At 39.0% G+C, this 23,160-nt stretch overlaps 1 protein-coding gene across 9 annotated transcripts in view; it reads right to left on the bottom strand.

The window, feature by feature from the left end:
- Window positions 1-23,160, bottom strand: part of Cdk12 (cyclin dependent kinase 12) — a 111,218-nt gene that overhangs the window by 34,326 nt on the left and 53,732 nt on the right. For 3 of the 9 annotated variants that reach the window (XM_090350760.1, XM_090350759.1, XM_090350761.1), the window contains 2 exons: window positions 19,457-19,909; window positions 11,662-13,293 (listed from right to left, as the gene is read on the bottom strand). In XM_090350760.1, the coding sequence (XP_090206886.1) occupies window positions 12,575-13,293; window positions 19,457-19,909 (1,172 nt within the window). In that variant the 3' untranslated portion in view covers window positions 11,662-12,574. Of the gene's footprint in view, window positions 1-442; window positions 513-700; window positions 811-11,661; window positions 13,294-19,456; window positions 19,910-23,160 lie in introns of those variants that run through there. The other 6 variants (XR_016538347.1, XR_016538345.1, XR_016538349.1 and 3 more) reach the window with 4 other exon arrangements.

Raw genomic sequence — 23,160 nt, 5'->3', positions numbered from 1 at the left:
AAATAACATTTTGAAACTGGTTGCTTATGGCTCATGCCTATAACCCTAACTACTTAGAAGGCTTCAATCAGTTCAAAGCCAGCCCATGGCAGACTCTTACCTCCAACTAACCATCAAAAAGCCAGATGTTCAGCAATTATTCTAAAATTTTTAATTTATATTCTTTCATTAAATTATGACTTTTTTCCTAAAATTTAGCTTATTTAAAAAAATGACTAGTATATCCTCTGTCACAGACTGAAAGTATCTAAACAGAAAATGTTCTGTTACTCTAATTTCCTTTGAAAATAGAAAACTGACTACATTTGAATGTTAACCTTTTAACAGTATTTAAAATGACTCCTAGGACACAATTCAAAAGACTGATTAAAGCAGATGCATTTAAGGGGAAAAAAAGCCAGAAGTGGGACTGTGGTTCAAGTGGTAGAGCACCAGCTGTTACCAGAAAAATCCAGGGACAGCATCCAGGCCTTGAGTTCAAGCCTCAGAAGTAGCACACACACAAAAATTATCTTTGGAGGAAAAAAAAAGATGTGTTACTCTAGTCAGGAGGTAGGACAATAGAACAGAATCAAATAAAAGCCAAGGAAATTCTTCAGAGATCTTTGGGGATGAGATACTTCTCTGATACCAGAGCAGGTAAATACATATCCCCATATAAAAGCAAATAAGTGGCCTCTGATTGGCCTTAAGTTCCTACCTGGTTCCAAGTTCTGTGGAAGAGACTGTATTTGTTAGACTCTGGATGCATGATGAATGATGGACATTACAGAATTCCTCAGGGGCTATCCCTGTTGTTGTTGCTGCAACCTGCAAAAGAAAAATGACATGCTACGTAAGTCATGAGACAAAGAACACCAAAGAGGGGCTTTGACTATTTATCCAGGAACATGTTGTTCATAGGTAATGGTGATGTTAATGGTTGTTGTTCCTCTTATAATCTCAAACCTGAATTCCCCAGGTTTCAGAGGAAACTTAAGCTTTCTCCCAGAGAGTTGTAAAAGTTATAGATTCTACCTCTAAGAAACCAGCTCTAGTTTGGTAAATGCAAAACCATGGTTTCTGGGCTGGTCACCAATGGCTCACCCCTGTAATCCTAGCTAAGCAGGAGGCTGAGATCTGAGGATTGCAGTTCAAAGCCAGCAGGTTGTTCTGTGAGACTCCAATTATCCATAAAAAAAGCTGGAAGTGGAGTTATGGCTCAAGTGGTTAGAGCACTAGGCTTGAACAAACAAGATCAAGGACAGCACCCAGTCCCTGAATTCAAGTCCCAGGGCACGCTCTCTCTCTCTCTCTCTCTCTCTCTCTCTCTCTCTCTCTCTCTCTCTCTCTCTCTCTCTCTCACACACACACACACACACACACACACACACACACAGAGTATGGTCCCTATACTGAACAACAAATTAAGGAGATTCAATAGAAATAGAAGCTGCAAAATCTACAAAGCCCAATTGAGGTTAAAAGGTAATACAAGGTAACATGGAGATTATTCAGTTTTAGATAAAAAATACCAGCTTGTTCTTTTGTTCCACAGGACTCTGAGGCAGAAGAGTCTCAAGTATGAAACAGAAAGTTCTGCAAAACAGCATACGTCATGCGATTAAGTATCATATATTCCCTAAGTAGAACATATCTGAATGGCACCAACTGGACATTTCCCTTATGCTATCAACTAAGGCATGATGAGCCAAATATAAAGGTTATGTAATATGACCTACTTCTCTGTCATCTGCAGACAATCTACATTTTACAGATCTCCTGTCCCACTGACCTAGACCTAAAACTCTCCAAGTTGTCCAGTGGCATCTTTCCCCTCTCTATATATCACTGCCTCACAATTTCATATACTCAGAGAAGTCTAAAACAAGAAAGGGAGTCTTAGCATTTGAGTTATAAAACATATAGAACCTATTTTGGGTTTAGGCCATTGTGGGTCATCACCTTTGCTTCTGCTTGGTCAAAGACCACCAAACAATTATATGGGAGGGAAAAGTTAGACTCTCTTGCCCCCAAATTTTTCTATAATCTGAGTACTTTGCTTTGAGTTTTATACCAACTCTCATTCAGAGATCTCTTCCCATTCTTAGCTTTCAAACAGATGTGTTTTCCTTTTACATTCCTTATTCTTTTCAATATAGCTGTATTGCAATACAAGGAAATCTAAGTAGAGATTTAAAGTGAATTCCTCAGTTACCTCTGAGGATCTTTTCCTGCTAACCAGCCTTCAGAGATGGTGACTAAGTGCTCTTTGAAATCTGGAGCAACTCTGAAAATGTTAGACATTTTGACTGTGGCTGCTATTTGCTTCCCAATGAAGCAGAGTTTTTAATATATAAACATAAATTACTTGTACAATTTGTATACTGATGATTCCTAAAGGTAAAAATACATTAAAATGGTTTTCTACTAGTGATTTTTAAATGTATCTTTCCCCTCAATCTTTGTTCTCCCCCTCAAAAAATTTTTCAGGCTTCCCTTCCTTTTCTGAAGCTAAGGGTTCTCAGGGTGATCCTAAGGCTGGCAGGGTGGTGGGGTGAGGTTCTAATATTCATGTAGGGCAAGATCTGGCCTCTTGAGTCTAGTTCTAACTAGCTGAACCTCATTGCTGAGACCACTGCTGAGCTACTTTCCTTACCTGAGCCTCAATTTCTTGCTCTGTAAACTGAGTTCCTAGTTCTGATAGTCTACAATTTTATAAAGGAAAATATGTGTCTTTCCCCTGGGAAGTGGGATACGACTGCTTTTCACCTTCTCTTGGCCAGGGTAGAGATGCTACCAGTCTGACTTTCTCATGCAGATTTAACTAAAGGGAGAAGTGAGTTCCGTAAGTCTTCTACTAAGTACCAAACCTTGCTTTTTAAGAGGAAAAGAAATTAAGGGGATTAACTTTTACCCTGAACTCTTTACAATGCAATAGGAGACAGAAGGAAGGTAGAGGATGGGAAGAAATATAAGCAATGGTGCCCACAATTCCTCCAGTTCTCTTACTATACTAAATAAGCTCTCATTTGGCTTTGCCCTAGGGAGCCCATATTAAGCAGAGGCTGCTAATCCAATGTAACTGCATGTATATGAGAAGAATGGATGCTTATGAACACCTACAATATCCACATAAATGTCTAATCAATGTCCACACACTCCTATTTTCTCTAGGCTTTTGTGGTGGTAAGAAGCCCTAGTGACAGGTGACACCGTATCCCAGTCTTTCTGCTTCCCAAAGTTGGAAAGGAAGAGACAGTGAGACAGGACCTACTTGGCTTCCTATAAATTGTTTTGTCCTTCCTCACAGCTGCAATCAGAAGCTAAGGGCTCCCGCAGGCCTTGTTCTTATCTGCTGCAGGCAATGGAGGATTTTTGAAACAGAGGACTTGGCTGCAGCCCCATTTCAGCTGCCATTGGGGCTGGCTAATGGACTCATTTGAGAAGACCCCCGCCTGCCACACTAAAGAGTCCCCTGTCGGCCCCCTCCCCAGTCCCAACCCAATTAATAAATGGCGGCTCCCACTTTATGGCTTTGGGAGCAGGAACTAGAGATACAAATGACCCCTAGGGAGAGATTGAAAAAGGCCTTCCAAGAATCAAACCAGAGAATTGTATATCCACAAGCACATGCTGCCACAGGCTAGTCATATCCCATTTTCAAAACATTAAAGGGGAAGAAACTGGGGGGAGGGGAACATCTTCTTTCCCCAAATGGGTCAATATTTTAAATGTCTATGACATACCCCAATATGGTTCTCTTGCTTGGTTCTCTGACCTGAAAAGGAGAGGGTACAGGATACCATCTGGATAGTGCATGACCCTTTATCCTCCCTGGCAACCTCACCTCCTAGACTCTGCAACACTAAACAGACTGTATCAACTGATAAATAAACAATTCCTCCTTAAAAACAAAGCAGCCACTTCTTACCAAATACCATAAATGTGTCCTGGTATCACCTGGAGGACATCTTTTAGCTCTCCTCTCACATCCATACTGTTAATAAGTCTATGTACCTTTTCCTTCTTTGTCCTCCTCCTCTTGCACAAGCCCTTACCACCACCTGTCTGGGCAAGATCAGCAACATTCTAGAGAACTCCTCTGCTTCTTTGACCCAATGCAGTTGCAAAAGTCTTCAGCATCATTTTCAGCCTGTTAGCTTTCCAAACCAAATTCCAATTCCTCACTCAGGCTAACAAGATACTCCTTTCCTGTACTATCCTTGTCGGTCAATTCATAGCCCTTTGCACAAAGGCAGCCTGGCACAAAAGAACCTGAGACTTATTTCTAATTAACCTCCAGAAAACGGGAAGTGGGGCTTGGCTCGATGGTAGAGCGTAGCCTTGAGCTGAAGAGCTCAAGGACAACACCTAGGCCTAGGGGTAGGGCAGTAGCCTTGAGCTGAAGAATTCAGGGACAGTGCCCAGGTCAAGTTCAACCACCATGACTCACCAAAAAAAAAAAAAAAAAAAAAAATCACTTCTGGGCCAGGTGCTTGTGGCTAGTGGCTCATGCCTGTAATCTTAGCTATTCAGGAGACTAAGATCTAAGGACTGCAGTTCAAAGCCTGGTTGGGCAGAAAAGTCTGTGAGATTTATCTCCAATTAACCATTAGAAAACTGGAAATGGAGTAGTGGCTCAAAGTGGTAGAGTACTAGCCTTGAACAAAATTTTTGAGCTCAGGGATAGTGCCAGTTCAAAACGACAACAACAAAATGCTGATTAATTTTACTTCTTCTGATTCTTTGGTACCTATTTTATTTATAATCTGCCTAATGTACTGATTTATAAATATCCATTATCAAGTCAGATGTGGTGGCACACACCTATAATTTAAGCATTTGGACAGGACAATTTTGAGTTTGAGATCAGCAAAAACTCTTAATTTCTCACTTTCCACCTAGATACAAAACTCATTTCTCTCACTTTTCCTAAAAGTGGGACCCTCTCTCAATCATCCTATCCCAGAGTTGCTAATGATATTCCCACTCCCCACTGAAGCAGCCTTCATGGTATAAATCTTGGGATATCACACCAAAAAACCACAAGGAACACAATCATTCCGTCAATTTTCAGATTGTTACCTGCCCCTAAATTTAACAGCAAGAATTTTCAGAATCATAAATTCAGTTTCATGACTTCAAAATGTTATTTAAAAAAAAACACAGAAAATAAGCACAGTCAACCAAAAGAATTTATCTTGATTCATAGTACATAAATACTACTTTCGTAGAAGACACCTTAGGATGAGAAATCTCATTTTGTTTCTTATATTCAAGATTAATCCTAAATTCCTTGGTCATAACTTGATTTTAAAAAATGATGTGATTTTCTAGAATGAAAATACCCCAGATGCCAAGAGTAATCTTGCTCTTTACCAGATATACCTGTGGTCATCCTTTCAGGTCAGTGGGAATGGAGCAGTCATTGGTTTCTTTCAACTGTTTGTTGAGTATTTCCTTAGACTACTCTTATTCTCCAATGCTGATTATTCACTTCCTCTAGGTTAGCCTTTTGGGTTAAGAGGAAAAAGTTTTCAGCCACTCCTCCTTTTTCTTATTACTTTAGGTACTAAAGAGGATTTGGCTTTTATTCTTTTCAACCCTTATCCCCAAGTTGTCTAAGAATCAAGATACTAAAACCACGAGCAGTTAGCACAGTAACTGACACATAGCAACACTTAATATTAGTTTCTTCTTTTCTCCAACACTTTGGGTTTTTCTGGCTTCCTGGGCCCATTTCTCCCCCCACTGGCCAATGATGGTCCCAAACTAAACAAATAAATATTCTGTAGCTCTTTAATTCACATATTCTGGTTTGTTTGCTCTTCTCTATACTATCCTTATTTGGATTTAAAACAAGGGGAAGTAGAATAATATTAGCTTCCTGGTTGACCTAAAATATATAAAACCACTCAGAGTGTGTTGAAAGTCAAAAATACAAATAAATTTTAACATGATGTCACTTCCTCTTTGTCCCTAAATTACTTCTTGAACAATTCTGGGAATATTGCTAAGCAATTGTAAGCTTTAAACATCATAGAAATTAGCAGCAGTATCAAATTTTGGGGCTTTCACGATGTTGCATTTTGTGGATTTTTTCAATTGTATTACTCATATTAAAATGTTATTTGCTCAACAATTGTGCTTTTATGGTCTAGAGTCTCAGTAGAAAATGTCTTTACACTATCTTCATCCTATCAGCTCTAGGCCCATCTTCCAACCCTAAAGATACTACTGTGACCAAGACTCTCCTATTCATATAGGTGCTTTAACAGGGCCTTCCTGAAATAAACTGTGAACTTCTAAAGCAATTATCCTCTAAACTCACCAGACCAACCACAAATTTTTCCTTGCATCACATATCTCTAATTCTTTCTTCATTCCAGCTGAAATTGCTCAAGCTCTTTTTACCCTTATTTTTACCTCCTTTTACTGCTTCATTTTATGAGACTGTTGATCCTCTAACAGAAATTACAAATACTAGTACAGAAGCTCCTATATTACACAAAAGACCAGAGTTCCTAAGTTTTTCTACATCTTTCACTTTAGCTTGCTTTTTTTCCCCCTCCAGTCTGCAAGTATTCAAAAATTACATTAGCCTGGTATAGAGGCTGTCTACAAGCAGATCTCACCAAGTGTCCCTCACTAGGCATTACTGAATTTCAAGAGGGAGAAGGATCTCTTACAGCCCATCAGATACTCTACTCTTCCAGTAGAGAAAAGTCACCTAGGTAAACCCCTAGGTTTGTTCTTCATTTAGGTCTGACTGCTACAATGTAGCCTTTTAAAATGTTTCTTTATGATGCCTCCCTTGGGGATGGTTCATCTTGGATACAATGTCCTTTTCCCCTTTAGAACTATCAACTCTTTTTAGTTGACAAACATGTCAAAAACAAGGCATCAGAAATACTTCTATTTCCAGGTCCTAGAGAATCTCTCAGTGAACTTCATGGCTATTATCTTTAGTTCAGAGAAGTATGCTGAAGCTGATGGCATAATAAAAAGCTTCATCAACAACGACTCATCTAGAGGATAATAATCAAGACTATACTACTCAACATCAGTATATTTCTCTCAGATTTAGACTTGGGCTAATTATTGAGACAAGATATAATGATGCCAGGCGCTAGTGGCTCATGCCTGTAATCCTAGCTACTCAGAAGGCTGAGACCTGAGAATCCTGGTTTAAAGCCAGCTCAGGCACAAAAAGTCCACAGGACTCATCTCTCATCTCTAATTAACGCTACCTTGAGCTGAAGAGCTCAGGGACAATGCCCAGGCCCAGAGTTCAAGCCCTATGACACACACAAACACAGAAAGAGAGAGGGGAGGAGAGGGAGACCTATTGGTCAAAACATTTTGGCACCCAGGACACTAATCACCAGGGTATGAAAGCAACCCTTATTTGCTTTCCTCTTGGTACCACAGCCCTCTTTTCACCAACCTTTACTTTCCACAGGTACCATCTATGACTAAATTCAAAAATGTTACCAGTAAATGCAACAATTTCAGGTTAAGGGAGAAAAGGATAGAGATAAGGTTTAAAGAGGAGAAACAGACACTGAAAGGTAATCCCCTTTCATGTGCACACACAGCATGAATTAAAAGCTTCTTTCATGGCTCTTGGCAATAAGTATGGTTACTTTGCTTTCCATCTCCCACCCATAATTTGAACAATCCGACATTCTGTCTTCTTAGTCACCTCTGAAGACCCCTCAAAATTATGTAACTCTAAATATCCAGTAGAATTAAGCAACAAATACCCATTGTAGGCTTAAATCACTCTAGTTGAATGGTGAGTGAGGGAAGGGGAAGTAAATAAAAAAATGGATGGGTGGATAAGTGATGGAGAGACAGCTACTCAGAGTGAAGACTGGTATACCAACAATGATTCCTAGGGGTGTTCAAATTCCTGGCTACAGACTCTCACTTTATTTCAAGTACAGGCTGCTGAAACACTAGGGATGTTCTTATAGATGAAAATTACCATATGTGGAAAATAAAATCAACCAAAATGTCCAGGAATTCTCATTTTGCTTCTCAGAAGACTTGGTAGCCTACCTCTCCTTAGGAATGGTAGTTATTTCTGCATTGAGGAATTCCTCATTCCCATTTCACTTAGTCCTTTAAAATGACTAAAGGGGTGAAAAAGGAAGCCACTCAACAGCTTAAAAAGTCAATTTATGGGGTACTCTTTAATTAACCAATGGAAATATGTTTGGCACCAACTATACTATTAACTTCCTTGAGTTGGCCTTCCCATATAGTTCTTAATGTTTGTTTAGGACAATGATGCCTAAGAAATTTGTAGTATGCATTTTACTCAAGACATGACCTTGGGAATGAGAGAGGAAAAAGTCCAGGCTAGTTAGGTCAAGTCTTCAGGCCTGAATTGTATACAGCCACTGCTAAAAAGTGAAAACGGTATTCTTTAGTAGTGTTGAAGTTCATACTCCTAGTCATTAGCCTACAATATAAAAGGGCCTAAAATGAATTCCTTTGCTCTAGAGACTAACGTAAAACACATTATTCTATTCTATGATCTGGAACAATCTCTTCTCTCCCGGGTAAAAAGGACATGATTAAGCCAAAAGGCAAGGGTTCACCAAAAATCCTGACGGTTCAAAACCAGGCTGGTTACCCTTCATCACCAACAGTTTTTGAATCTGTCATTTCCTGTGTCTGAATATACCTTTTAGAGCTTAATCTCCAGATGGATTTTCATCTGCTATTTGCCAAATGGTCATAATAGCATGACTGTAGGCCATACTCTACAGGGAAATTTATTCTCAGTGTCCTTAAATATGAAAGGAAAGGGAAAGTAATTCTCCCCTTAGAGCTGGGAAAGATTAATAGAAATATAAGACTCTTAAATAAACCTTTAACTTTAATCCACATCCTGGATTGATAATTTCCCAGGAAATCTGAGTAACTAGGTACACCAATCCCCATACTGACCATCACTCTTTTATAACATAATGGAAACCAGGTGGGGTGGGATACCAAGAAGCCTAGTTTGAGATAATTTTTTTAAGTCTATACAGCTTCTTACCAACTTTCCTTGATGACTGTTGAGCTTAAAACCCACTTACCTCTCCTGTCAGGAGGAGTCTGGGTACATGTAGCTCAACTCTTGATGGCTTCAGACCACCATTATTTGTGTGATTTTTTTCTACTAAAAAAATAACATTTTATAGATTCCCCTAACCCACATAATTTTTTTTCTAGTCTAATGTTTTCAAGCACTTCTCCAGTTCCTAAGAATTTTTTTATTTTGGTAGTTTATGAATCTATACCAATTCTGAAACAGAGAAGCCCTAAGGATAAAGTGGAGGAAAATGTCTTCTATACACCATTAGATATGCTCAGAAGGTATAGACATTAGAAGTAAATGCAATGGAGCAAAAGTGGTATAGTAACAGGAAATATTTAATTTTCCAATCTCCACTTTCCATTTTTATAAACTGAAAATTTTAATATATTACAAAATATCTGTACATAGACAAGGTACACCTGATGGGGGAGGGTCAAAAACAAGAGAAAGGAAAACAGTGTCAGGAACCTAGGGAGAATGAGGTGGCAACTGACACTTTTTGATGCAGCATTGTCTTTCTCTCAAAACCTGCTGATAGCCATTTTAGCACTGTAACTATAGATGCATATTATACACACATACAAGTGGTTGGGTGATGTCTGTGGCAGAAGCTAACAAAAGTCCTAATTACAAATTTATGCTAACTGCCCTACTTTAAACATGTTTTTAAATACTTATTCCTACAAGCAGTTGAAGAAAAAACTAAGGAAATAGTTAGATAAATTTGTTTTCAAAACCACAAAAATGATCACGGTCAAACCAGTTTTGCCTCTCATTCGTGAAGAGGATCAGATTTCTCATCTGTTCAAAATAATGAATTTAATAGACTTAGTATTTCCCATGGTACAATAGTTTAAACAAAAACAAAACCATTTTTGAATGGAATTAATTTGGTTTGTAATTTCCAAACAGTCAAGTTGAAATTCAGCCAAACTTTTACTTCCATCATGTTTATAGACAACGTAGCTGAAAAATCTGCAAATACTTTTTTCCTCCACACATATTCCAGAATATTAAAACAATTTTCCCGTTTTTAGTTAATTTTTTAAAAATTCATTTCATTTTAAAGGTTAGATGCCCCAAATGGGGGTGAGGGTGAGATGGGATCATACACATACACACACACACACACACTTTTCTCTAGCAGGGATGGAGAAATGGAAGCTTGCGTATATTATTTAGAATATTTGGCATAATTAAAAATAAGGGACAGCATAAGGGAAGGCAAAACATTACTGATGATGGTTGATAACCAAAATACAATGAAAATATAGAGAATTTTATTCATATTTGGTGGGAAAACAATTATTTTTTCTCTGGGCAAATACTACTGAATGTATTCCAGGCTCAGTTGTTTTTTTTTAAACCAAAAACAGAAGAACGGGGCCCAATACCTCAAATTCAAATATTTCAAAATACAAAGGCCCATGTCTGAAGACTAAAAAGTTAGCAGACAGAATGTTCAGAAGAACTCAGTCTGTGCCGTTTACCAGTAGCATGTCAGTGTGTCTAGGAAATCTAGCTGGACACACTGGTTTAAACAACCATCAAAGCCAAAATGGTTACAAGGTTCAATTATTGGCCTGAGAGCAAAGCCAGACCAAAACCCAGAGAATAAAGAAATGCACACACCAATGGAATATATATACACACACACATATATATATAAATATGTGTGTGTACATATATATTATATATCAGTAAAGGGAAAAGTTTTCATGGGAGTATCTTCTGAAGAGGGCTCTTCGTTCATTTCTTTAAAGTTTTTTTAATTAATGCACCTTTCTTCTTATAAGTAATTTTATTGTTTAATATAAGAACTTGGCATTAAAACATGAAATTTCACTTCAGTTTTTAAAAGTATTCCAAGACACTAGATGATGTTTGCCTTTGTTTTAAAAAAAGGGGGGGATGATAGTAAACTACATTTCATAAAGGATTAAGACTGTGCAGATTATATGACATGTATCTGTTTTTAAAATACTTCATATGCTGGTACTCATAGAAACATAAGTTAGAATGAGAAGCCTCTCAAGTCATCCCAACCTGAGAGCCTTTTTCCTTTTCTGTTTATGATAAGGCAATGTCCTTGCCAGGTAATTTACACTTAACCATTTTTTTTTTCCTTTTTAAATCAAAACCAAATCTCTCTGGAATAAAGTCCCTAAAACTGGTAGGATATAAATGCTGGAGATTTGCCAATACTGTTCTTTCGTACAGTATGCTATTTTAAAATTATCTTTTTAAAAAAGTTATCAGGTATTGATATATTTTCAGAAAAATATCCACCCCAAACTAGGTTACATTTCCACATATTTTCAGGTTTTTTGTTTTCCCTTTGACAATAGCACAATGCTATTTGAAAGGTGGTTTTCCTTTGGGAAGGGGACATAAAAATATTATGTGTAAACAATATGCTAACTGCTCTTATTAGTCCTCTAGGAATGGAGGCATAATTTCTAAATACAGCTCAGAAGCAATATTCTAAGCTGTCCATACTTCCAGCTTCCCCACTTGAACATGGTTTTTGAAAAAAACAAAACATTTTAGAATTGATGAGTTACAGAGAACAATGTAGGAGGTTGAATTTCCTTTCCTTTATTTTTTTTTAAAAAAAGGTAAATAATTATTCCAGGTTCTTGGGCATCTCAATTATTTTTTTTTCCAAACAAATGCCTCAAAGACAGAAAGGGATAAGATAGGAAGGAGGAAAAGGAAGGAATGGAAAAAGGAGGGGAGAAAGGTAAAGGAAAAAGCAACAAAAAAAGGGATGTGAGGCTGGGTATAAAGTCTATCTACTTGCCAAAGAATGCCACTTTCTATAGCCTGCTTACTGTGCAGGGAGAGGGGCATATCTTTTGTCAAAGTGGAACAAACTTTAAGGATGAGTAATTTATTTGGAAAAAAGGTTATGTTCAAGATGCTCAACAGAGGTCAAGTGGGAGTGTTCACTTAAAGCAAAAAATGTGACATGGTGGAGAGGAAGGAAACCTTTATTTAAATCAGCCAGACCACTCATTTCACTTTTAGCAAAAGCCTAAGAACAGCTCAAATTTTGTGAACACTATTCTTTTTGAAGAGGGGAAAATCTAAATTAAAATTCAGAAGAAACCAACCACAAAAACAAAACAAAACTTTAAAAAACAAAGAAAGCCTCTCCTGAGCTATCTCAAAACAGAATCTATTCTCTTCTGCTTAAGAAGTGCAGGCAATAAGCTAATTAATGCAACATTTACTTTTCAATTTAATGACCCTCTCCATATTCTCTATTGTATCTGAAGTAAATGTTCTGGCTATAGCCCATCCCAGGAGACCTGGTGCCAACATTCTAAGTCACCTGCTAGCGGCAAGTGAGCAAGGAACACAATGGACAGCTTTGTAGTAGCCAAATACAGATGATTACCTCGCTCTGGCAAGTGATTTCATTAAAAGTTCAGAGGCCTGGATGGAAAGACGGATAGGGATGGAATCTTTCAGGACAATGAAGGCTCTGGGTTAGTAAGGAACTCCTCTCCCTCTTCCCCCTCCTCGTGATGGGACTCTTGCAGAACCCCGGTAGAGTTTTCCATAAGCAGAAGACTGAGTTGGGCCCCCCCAATGAAGGCTTGCTCCTGAGCTGCTGGCCCCAGTGGTTCCTGGCCCCAGATCCCCATAGTTTTGCAATTTAGTCTCTGCATGTACTACAGAGTTGCTGTTTCCCTCAGCCTTCAGGAATGGTTGCCCAGCCACTGAGTGTAATGCTAAGGGAACCCTGGCAAAACGGAGGTCCTGGTCCCCTGGGAACTGCACTGACCCTGTGCCCTGGTAATTGCTGGATTCCCCAAGGTGGCTCACAGAGCCTGAGAAGGTCCTGTTCTTCACCAGTGTCTGGACCAAAGAAGATTCTGTCAAGGATGAACCAGAGCTGCGTTCATCAGTGTCAGTGGCACTGAATCCTGTTTCGGGCCCATCTGTGTTTCCATAAGTCCTGTTTGTACGGGGTCGGGTGGAGTACTCCATTGGTCTCAAGGCCTGGTGCTCATGTGGCAGGTGGCCAGGAGGCTCTGCTTCAGGCTGGGATAAAAGTTGCAGCAAGGCGGCTGTCACAGCGGGATTCAACTCCTGGGGGACGCTGGAAATATCGCCTTCAACCAGAGGGGGTGGAGGTGGCGGCGGTGGAGGTCCAGGGGGCTCAGGGGGCCTCTTCTCTGGTGGAAGAATGTGAGGAGGACATGCTGTGGAAGGGTTACTTCTTTTAAACACCATCTTAAAAATCACATGTGATTATAAACACTTGCGTGCGCACACATACACACATACACACACACAATCCAACAAAAACAAATATAAATACAAGTAACAAGATAAAGAATAAAATCTTGGAATCAGAAAATTGTAATTTATAAGAAAATCAAGATTAAAAGTAAAACAGTTGCATTCTGTATCTAACAGCTGGTGCAAAACAATCATATATTTCAAATGATTTTTTTCTGAGATTTCTTCCATTTTCTTACTTAAAGATCTGTGCTAATATGTAGGTTGTTGGAACTTCCCTTTTTGCTGTTAGATCAAATCATTATTGAAAATAAAGAAGGAAGGTGAAGGGGAACAATATGCATTCTGTGGTCATATTCCTATGACATTGTTTTCCTGTGCAACGGAGACCTTGAATGGAACTTCACTGATTAACACATTTACAGAATATTTGATAATATAAGGTTCTTGAAATACAAATTAAAACACATAGGAAAGATGAAATAAAAGTAAAAACTTTTCATTCCTTCTGATATAAAAACACACTGGCTTCTCCAGACTTCAGTCATCTCTCCTTGGAATTACATTCGCAAGAAAATAATAACTGTTGTGCTGACATTAAACTTCTTAGGTTACAATAATTATAAAAACTAATCTATGATAATGTTCTATTTTGCATTTTTCCTACCTTTGCATTTTATCATGCTATGAAAGAAAATCATTTTAAATGATGTCATACAGAATTGGGTTGTAGATAAACATGTTTATTCTAGAGATAAGAAATTAGTATTGAGAAATGTATTAAACAACTGAACTCAGTCTTTATAAAAACCTGTCTTCTTAAATCACTTCCTAGATTTTCTATTTTCATTGCTGTCTAAATTTGCCTAATGGTCACAATCACTTATGTGATAATGAATGCCTACCACTATAGGAGAGCAGAGATGTAATATGGCGTGAGTTTGAGAACATACAAAACCACTGAGACAGAGCATAGTTAAGAACAGTGCCTTTAGATAATTGGAAGTGAACCTTCTAAAGAAAAGGTTTAATGTTTTAATTCTAGCTCCCAAATAACCAAATATTCTTTCTCCCAGAAGCATATCCATGTAACCATTCTTCTATTATCTAAGCTAGTGGTATAAAGGAATTAGAGAAACCATAAAGTTTTTTGTTGTTGTTGTTTGTTTGTTTTTGGTTGGTGGTGGGGCTTGAACTCTGGGCCTGGGAGCTGCCCTGAGCTCTTTGGCTCAAGGTTACCACCCTACCTCTGGGCCTGGGCATTGTCCCTGAGCTTTTCAGCTCAAGGCTACCATCCTACCTCTACAGCCACAGCTCCACTTCTGGTGTTCTAGTGGTAAGAGTCTTAAGGATTTTAGTCCCTGGGTTGGCTTTGAACCTTGATCTTCTGATCTCAGCCTCCTGAGTAGCTAGAATTACAAGGCTATCATGATATACTGTGACCAGCTTTGAAACCATAAACCATAGTTTTTAACTACAATTTTATACACACACACACACACACACACACACACACACACACACACACACACACACACACACACACACACACCTTATTCATTTATTTGCCAGTCCTGGGGCTTTAACTCAGGGCCTGGGCACTGTCCTTGGACACTTTTTGCTCAAGGCTAGCGCTCTGCCACTTGTCTTTTTCTGTGTATGTGGTACCAAGGAATTGAACCCAGGGCTTCATGCATGCTAGGCGAGTACTGTACCACTAGGCCACACTTCCAGCCCACAATTAGATACTTTTTCAGAAAATTTATGTTTTGCAAAGACAATCAGTAAATAAGTTTGATTTCCTAAGTATACAGATGAAAGTACTCTAAAAACACAAAAATTTAAGGCTGTGAAATATTATAACAATAATAAGTTAGGTGCTATATGTAAATATACAAGTAAGGTAATCAACATTTTCAATGTTTCTAGAACTGAAGGGGGCTTCCAGGTTGCCAGCTGTTTTAAAACAGGCCAGTCCAGAGATGAGTTGGTCACTTCAGATGTAGTCCCTACTAAGTTACTTGTTTATTGGCTGGTTAGCAGAGGAAAACAAAAATTTGCTATAGAAACTGTAGCATTTATTAACACCTGTAATTTAAGATACTTGGAAGGTAGAGATCAGGAGAATCACAGTTTGAGACTAGCTCCAGCAAAAAAGAGCAAGACCCCATCACAACAGCAAGCCAATTGTGGTAGTATATGTCTGTGATCCCAGATATGTGGGAGGTGATAGGTAGTAGATCTGAGGCTGGCCCAGGTAAAAAATATGAGACTCTACCCGAAAAATAACTCATGAGAAAAAAGGTAGCCAGGTGCTGGTAGCTCATACCTGCAATCCTAGCTACTGAGGAAGTAAAAATCAGAGGATCATAACTGAAAGCCAGCTTAGACAGAAAAGTCTATATGACTCTCATCTCCAAGTAACCATCAAAAGTCAGAAGTAGAGCTTTGGCTCAAGTGGTGGAATGCTAACTTTAAGAAAAAAGCTGGGGACAGTGTCCAGGACCTAACTTCAAGTTCTAGTACTGGCACAAAAAAAGAAAGAAAAGAAACAAGAGAGGTGATAGATAGATAGAAAGAAAAGGGGGAAAGGGAGGGAGAGAGAAGGGAAGGGCTGGGGTATGGCTCAAATGGTAGAATGCTAACTGAGTTCAAACCTGAGTCCTGGAAAAGAAAAAGCCATTGAAAATTCCTAACTTGGAGGCTAGATATCCTGGAAAAGATAGGGTAATTAGACCATAGGCATTTCAGAGCCTTTAGCTCTGAACATTAGGACTACAGGCATGGTTCAAGTGGTAGAGTACCTGGTCTAGCATGTGTAAAGCTGAATTTAAATCCCACTACCATTTTAAACATCATTTAAAGACAACAAAAAGTACTTTTGGGCCGGATGCTGGTGGATCATGCCTGTAATCCTAGCTACTCAGAAGGCTGAGATATGAGGATCCTGGTTCAAGTCAGCCTGGGCACAAAAGTCCATGAGACTCTTATGCCCAATTAACTGCCAGAAAACTGGAAGTGGTACTGTGGCTCAAGTGGTAGAATGCTAGCCTTGAGCTAAAGTAAAGAGCTCAAGGACAACACTCATACCCATAGTTCAAGTCCCACAACAGACAAAAAAAAAAGTATTTTTGGCCAGGCTTTGGCAGCTAATGTCTGTAATCCTAGCTACTCAGGAGGCTGAGATTTGAGGATCATGGTTCAAAGCCAGCCCAGGCAGGAAAGGCCATGAGATTATTACCTCCAATTAACCACCAGAAAACTGAAGTGGAGCTGTGGCTCAAAATGGTAGAGGACTCACTTTGAGTACAAAAGCTCAGGGATGGGTTGGGAATGTGGCTCAGTGGTAGAGTCTTTTCCCAGCATGCATGAAACCCTGGGTTTGATTCCTCAGTACCACATAAACAGAAAAAGCCAGAGTGGTACTGTGGCTCACGTGGCAGAGTACTAACCTTGAGCATAGACAGGCTCAAGGACAAAGCCCAGGTCTTGAATTCAGGATGTAGGACTGGGGAAGAAAAAAAAAGACAGGCATAGCACCCAGGCCCTGAGTTCAAGCCCCATGACCATCAAAAGAAAAAGTATTTTTTGAGACTGTCTTTACATAAAATGGAACATCAGGTTTCATAAACATGGGAATTAATTTTTAAAATGGGCAAATCTATACAGGTTTCCATGTTTAAAGTCTGCCTTTTATATAAATAGCTAAAGTTTGTTGAGGACTGAACTCAGGATACAGCACTCATTAGAGTACTTTTCTGAAAAATAACTCTAATTAAAAAAAAAACAACTTGCTTTGTAACTTGAACCATGCTGTCAGCCCTAAGTTTCAACATAACTAATTTTTGGGCTCATATTCTTTCATGTGGATAAAAAAATTTGTTCCAAACAGAAAAGTAGATGGACTGTAAATAATTATAAAATTTCTTCAAATATAAGCTATTCATACTGTCAGATTTAAAATGTTAATGTTGCCAATTCTCACTAATTCTATACTAGTGAAAGGTAAAAATAACTTTAAAAGCTTCTTGATTCATTTGAGTTCAATCATTACCCTTTTCTAACAAGTACAGAACTGCTAAACAGCTAGTCTGACAGACTGTCCCTTTTTCTAGTTTATATAATGTGCCCTCTGCTGGAAGTGCAAATGAATAGTGAAATCGCTAAGAGATGTTAGGGAAGAAACAAACACTGCCTATAGTCTCATACTTGCCAGACAGGAGCAAGAGGATTGGGATTTTGAGACTAGCCTGTGCTACCCTGTGAGTTTTAGGCCAGCCTGGGGTGCATAAGAAACCCCGTAGAGGGACTGGGAGTTTGGCCTAGTGGTAGAGTGCCTGCCTAGCAAGCATGAAGACCCGGGTTCGATTCCTCAGTACCACATACATAGAAAAAGCCAGAAGTGGTGCAGTGGCTCAGGGTAGAACACTAGCCTTCAGGAAAGGCCAAGGACAGTGTTCAGGCCCTGAGCTCAAGCCCAGGACTGGCAAAAAAAAAGAAAAAAGAAACCCTGTAGAACACCAATTAGATAATCCAGTTGTGGCATTTTTGTATTCTTCTTAAAAAGTATATACAATGACATCTGGCCATAGGTCAGCATTTAGTTTTACTTCAATTTCATCATGTGGCTGATAGCTCCTTGGATCAATTATTGGGTAAATTTCTTTGTTCTTTTGTTCCACCAACTTCTTTCAGACTTTATTTTATTTTGGTGCCTGCCCAGGGATTTGAACTATTTTGTTCAAGGCCAGCACTCTACCACTGTAGCTATAGCTTCACTTCTTTTTAGAGGTTAAAAAAAAATCATATGGATTTCTAGCCCATTCTAGCTTCAAACATCAATCCTCAGATCTCAGCTTTTCGAGCAGCTAGGATTATAAATAAAACAAGTGTAAGCCATCAGCTCCTGGCTTTTTTTTTTTTTTTTCTTCTTTCAGACGTTTTATTAGAACTAGATTTCTAGGAGAGGGACCGGATGAAAGAATAAGAATTTGAGAAATGAGAAAAGAAGGCTTTCTTTAATTCTAGATAGCCTTTTCTTACCCTTTGTCCTTGAATCTCCTAACAATACTTAGAATAAATGAGAGTGGTAAAGTGAATAAAAACTATGAACACCCAAGATTTAATTTTTGCTTCTGCTAATAATCACAGAAGGATCATAGGTAGGACATATTTAAACTTTTGAACCATAATTTTCACGTCCGTAAGTCAGGGGTTAATTTTACTAATTATCTTCCAATTTAAAAAACCCTTACATTTTAAAAATAGCTTATGCCCTTGGCATTCTATCATTGAAATAAAGCATATATTTCCTATACCATCTCATATGAAAGCAAGATTCTAAAGGTGAAGGTTAGTATACCTCTTCAATTCTTGTGATTCTTCCTCAATTCATGGGAGTCTTCACTGACAATAATTTCAGGGAATTGAACAGTTTCAGGAATGGAAGATTTTGCAAACAGATTATGAATCAGGATTATAGACCTTAAACTTCTTTTCCCTCTAATAAACTCTGTGTTCTGGTCATATGAGACAAAGATATAAACCAGTCCCTCTTTTCTTTTTTCTTTCTTATAATGTTTACACTTTGATTGGGGTCCATTCCATCGACTCTTTCAGAAACACAGATTTAAATAAATAATGTTTGTTATTTTTTTGGAAAGAAATGGGACAATGTTAATTATCTACTTAGATCAATTCCCAAATTATGCTCAGAAACTCAAAAGATATTTTATTAAAGTTTTCTTCCAACCAATACTCTGGTATCCTATATCCACTCCACTAGATGTAAAGAAATACAATCTGATAATGGTTTGTTAAGAAGGCAGATTTTGTAGGACTAGCTGGCACACACATTGCTTAAAAAGTAACAGTAACCATGGTTCTAATTTCCTTGACAAGGCTTTTACTTACCTACAATCCTAGGAATTGAAAAATAATTGGTATATTAAAGATGCTTTGAGACTTAAAAACTGACAAGGAATACATCGCTTGGTGCTATGTTCTCCTGTAGACTGGGTTACAGAAAATCTGAAACCGAGGCCATTGATGTGAAAAGATGTTAGAGATTTTTAAGAGGATCAAAAGCACCTGCTCAATGAGATTCATGACCGCTCTGTTTACCTGCTGCCTCCTCCAGTGGCATTGTGGGAGTTCTTCGAGGCCCCTGTGGCCCACTATTCTTGTCACTGTTGTTTTCCTCAAGGTTGCCTGCTGGCTCCTGGGTTTTCACCAGCTGACCCAAGAGAACTGCCAACATATTCTGCATGTCAGCTGGTGTGCTTGAAGCTTCAGGGGTCGTCTGTTCTGCTGAAGGGAGGACAATTGGTGCAGGGGGTGCTTCCTTCAAAGATTCCTCTGGGGCTATGGGCTCTGAGTTTTGCTGCTGAGAACTAGCTTCCGTCAGGGCACTGATGGATTGGTTTAGGGCTTCCAGCTGCTGTTGCATCTCTGGGTTGGAATGGATGTTAAGCAGCTGTGCCATTTGAGGGATGCTCAGGTCTGTTTGGCTCTGTAGCAGATTTAATAACACTGCCAGTTCACTTTGATTCAGCTGTTGTGTGATGTCACCAAGGCCTGTGGGGAGACAGTGGAGCAAATGTAAGAAGATAGGCAGGGCAAGAAACCATTGCTTTCTTTGACAACAACTCAAAAACAAACTTTCAGGTTTTCTTGTTTTGATTTCTTTTCTTTCTTTCTTTCTTTCTTTCTTTCTTTCTTTCTTTCTTTTTTTTTTGTGCTGCTAAACTGGGGCTTGAATTCAGAGATAGGGTGCTGTCCTTTAGCTCTTTTTTCAACACTGGCGCTCTATCACTTGAGCCACAACTCCATTAAAATTTTTTTTTGTTGATTAATTAAAAAAACTAACAGTCTCACAGACTTTTCTACCCAGGCTGGCTTACAACCACAATCCTCAGATTTCAGCTTCCTGGGTAGATAGGATTATACTTGTGAGTACAGGTGCCTAATGAACTTTCATGTTGCCTTGTTGTCAGTTATTTAGTTTTGTTTAAAATATAAGGATTAACTAAAAATATCTCTTCACTGTATCTAAAAGTGATTGCCTTTTATTCACATTCTTCAATGCTGGTAATTATTTTTCTTCTAACACTATGACTTGAACTTAGTACCTGACATTTTGCTTTTTGGCTGGCACTTTACCAACCTCAAGGCTGATAATACTTCAATGCTTACTATGCATTAAGAATTATGGGGGTTGGGAGTTTGGCCTAGTGGTAGAGTGCTTGCCTAGCATGCATGAAGACCCAGGTTCAATTCCTCGGTGCTACATACATAGAAAAAGCTGGAAGTGGTGCTGTGGCTCAAGTGGTAGAGCCCTAGCCTTGAGAAAGCTCAAGGACAGTGCTCAGGCTCTGAGTTAAGGCCCAGAACTGGCAAAAAAAAAAAAAAGAAAAGAAAAAAGAATTATGGGCTGGGCATTTGGCCTATTTGGCCTAGAGTGCTTGCCTCGCATGTACAAAGACCCAGTTTGATTCCTTAGCAGAGAAAGCTGGAAGTGGTGCTATGGCTCAAGTGTCAGAGTGCTTAGCTTTGAATAAAAGCAGTTCAAGGACAGTGTCCAGGCCCTGAGTTCAAGCCCTTGGACTGGCAAAAAAAATAAAAAAGAATTACAAACCAGGCGCCTGTGGCTCATGCTTGAAATCCTAGCTACCCAGGAGACTAAGATCTGAGGATTGTGGCTCAAAGCCAGCCCAGGTGGGAAATTCCATGTGACTCTGATCTCCATTTAAGCACCAGAAAACAGTGGCTTCAAGTAATAGAGCATTAGCCTTGAGCAAAAAAGTTCTGGGACAGTGCCCAGGCCCTGAGATCAAGTTCGAAGACCAACCCCGCCATGCTACTCAACAAATAAAAACAAATTACCAAGAGCAAGGTGCTGGTGGCCCACACTTGTAATCTTAGCTACTCAAGTGACAGAGATCTGAGGATCACAGTTCAAAGTCAGCAGAGCAGGAAAGAACAAAAGATTTTTAACTCCAATTAACCACCAAAGCTCCAGAAGTGAAGCTGTGGTATGGCACTAGCCTTGAGCAAAAATCTAAGGAATAACACCCAGGCTCTGAGTTTAAACCTTAGCAACACACATGCATGGATGCATGCGCACGAGCACGCAGGCATGCACTTGCCAGAAGGCTAAAGATGTAAATGTGATTCAGGGGAAGAATGCTTGCCTAGCAAATACAATGCCTCATGTTCAAACCTCAGCATTGCTAAAAAGAAAAAAAAAAAATCAGAGAAGATTTTGAGAATTCAGATGCTTCATACCCCATGTTCTGCCAGTTGTTTGAGAGTATTTGTTTTTTTTTGCCAGTTCTGGGCTTAAGCTCAGGGTCTGAGCATTGTCCTTGGACTTTCTCAAGGCTAGAGCTCTACCACTTGAGCCTCAGCACTTCTGCTTTTTTATATGTATGTGGTACCGAGGAATCGAACCCAGGTCTTCATGCATGCTAGGCAAGCACTCTACCACTAGGCCAAACTCCCGGCCCTGGGAGTGTTTTTTATTTTTATTTAGTTACTTACTTACTTACTTACTTATTTATTTATTTATTTATTGCCAGTCCTGGGCTTGAGTTGAGGGCCTGAGCACTGTCCTTGGACTTTCTCAAGGCTAGAGTTCTACCACTTGAGCTTCAGCACCACTTCCGGCTTTTTTCTATGTATGAGGTACCGAGAAATTGAACCCGGGTCTTCATGCATGCTAGGCAAGCACTTTAACCACTAGGCCAACCTCCCGGCCCCTGAGAATGTTTTTTAATGATTTTTTTTTTTCCTTTTTTTGTGCTGGTATTGGGGCTTGACTTTAGGGTATCAGCCTATTAGTTGATTTTTTCATTAACAATTGGCTCTCTACCAAATTAAACTACAACTTCAGTTCTGGCTTCTTTTACTTGCTGGCTAATTGAAGGTAAGAATCTTGTAGTTTTTTTGTTTTTTGCTTAAACTCTGGACCTGGGCACTGTTCCTGAGCTCTACCACTTGAGCCACATGCCACTTCCAGTTTTTTGGTGGTTAACTGGAAATAAGAGTGTCCTGGTCTTTCATGTCCAGGCAGGCTTTGAATCTTGATCCTCAGACCTCACAGCCTTCTGAGTAGCTAGGAATACAGGCATGAACCACTGGCGCCTAGCTTTGTTTGTTTGTTTGTTTATTTGGCTTATGGAGCTTGAACTCAGAGTGTGGGTGCTGCCCCTGAGCTTTTCACTTCAGGTTAGGGTTCTACCATTTGGAGCCACAGTGCCACTTCTGGTTTTATGATAATTAACTGGAGATAAGAGTCTTCCTGCCCTGTCAAATATGTTTTGGAATATTTAGATCAAGTAACAATCTATAGAACTGACATTTTACAACTGTGATTTGATATCATTGGATTCTAAGATTTTACTTAATGTAATACAAATGGTGCTATAAATTTTATGTGCTATAAAACCATGGGTGAATTAACCTTAAATTAAAACTTGCTTACTTAGCTTATCTATGTCATTTATCCCACACATAACTGAGATAGTTTTTCTTTTTTCAAAGAAAAATGGTATAGACTTTTTGAACCTGTATAAACATAGCTTTACCTTCTCCCCATGAAAATATTAACCTCTTTTCTAATACTCCACTGAATAAAAAATAAAATATATTGGTACATCCATTCCTTGCACCTGACTTCCAAAATCTGCCAAAATCTGATTAATAAAAGCTCAAAGTGGGCTGGGAATGTGGCCTAGTGCTAGAGTATTTGCCTAGCATACATTAAGCCCTGGGTTTGATTCCTTGGTTACCACATACACAGAGAAGTGGTGCTGTGGCTCAAGTGG

This window comes from Megascapheus bottae, chromosome 17, assembly GCF_031878675.1.
Source record: "Megascapheus bottae isolate mThoBot1 chromosome 17, mThoBot2.hap1, whole genome shotgun sequence".
In the NCBI taxonomy this organism is placed as follows: domain Eukaryota; kingdom Metazoa; phylum Chordata; class Mammalia; order Rodentia; family Geomyidae; genus Megascapheus; species Megascapheus bottae.
The sequence above is the reverse complement of the archived record's forward strand: the minus strand, read 5'-3'. Positions and strand labels throughout refer to the sequence as shown.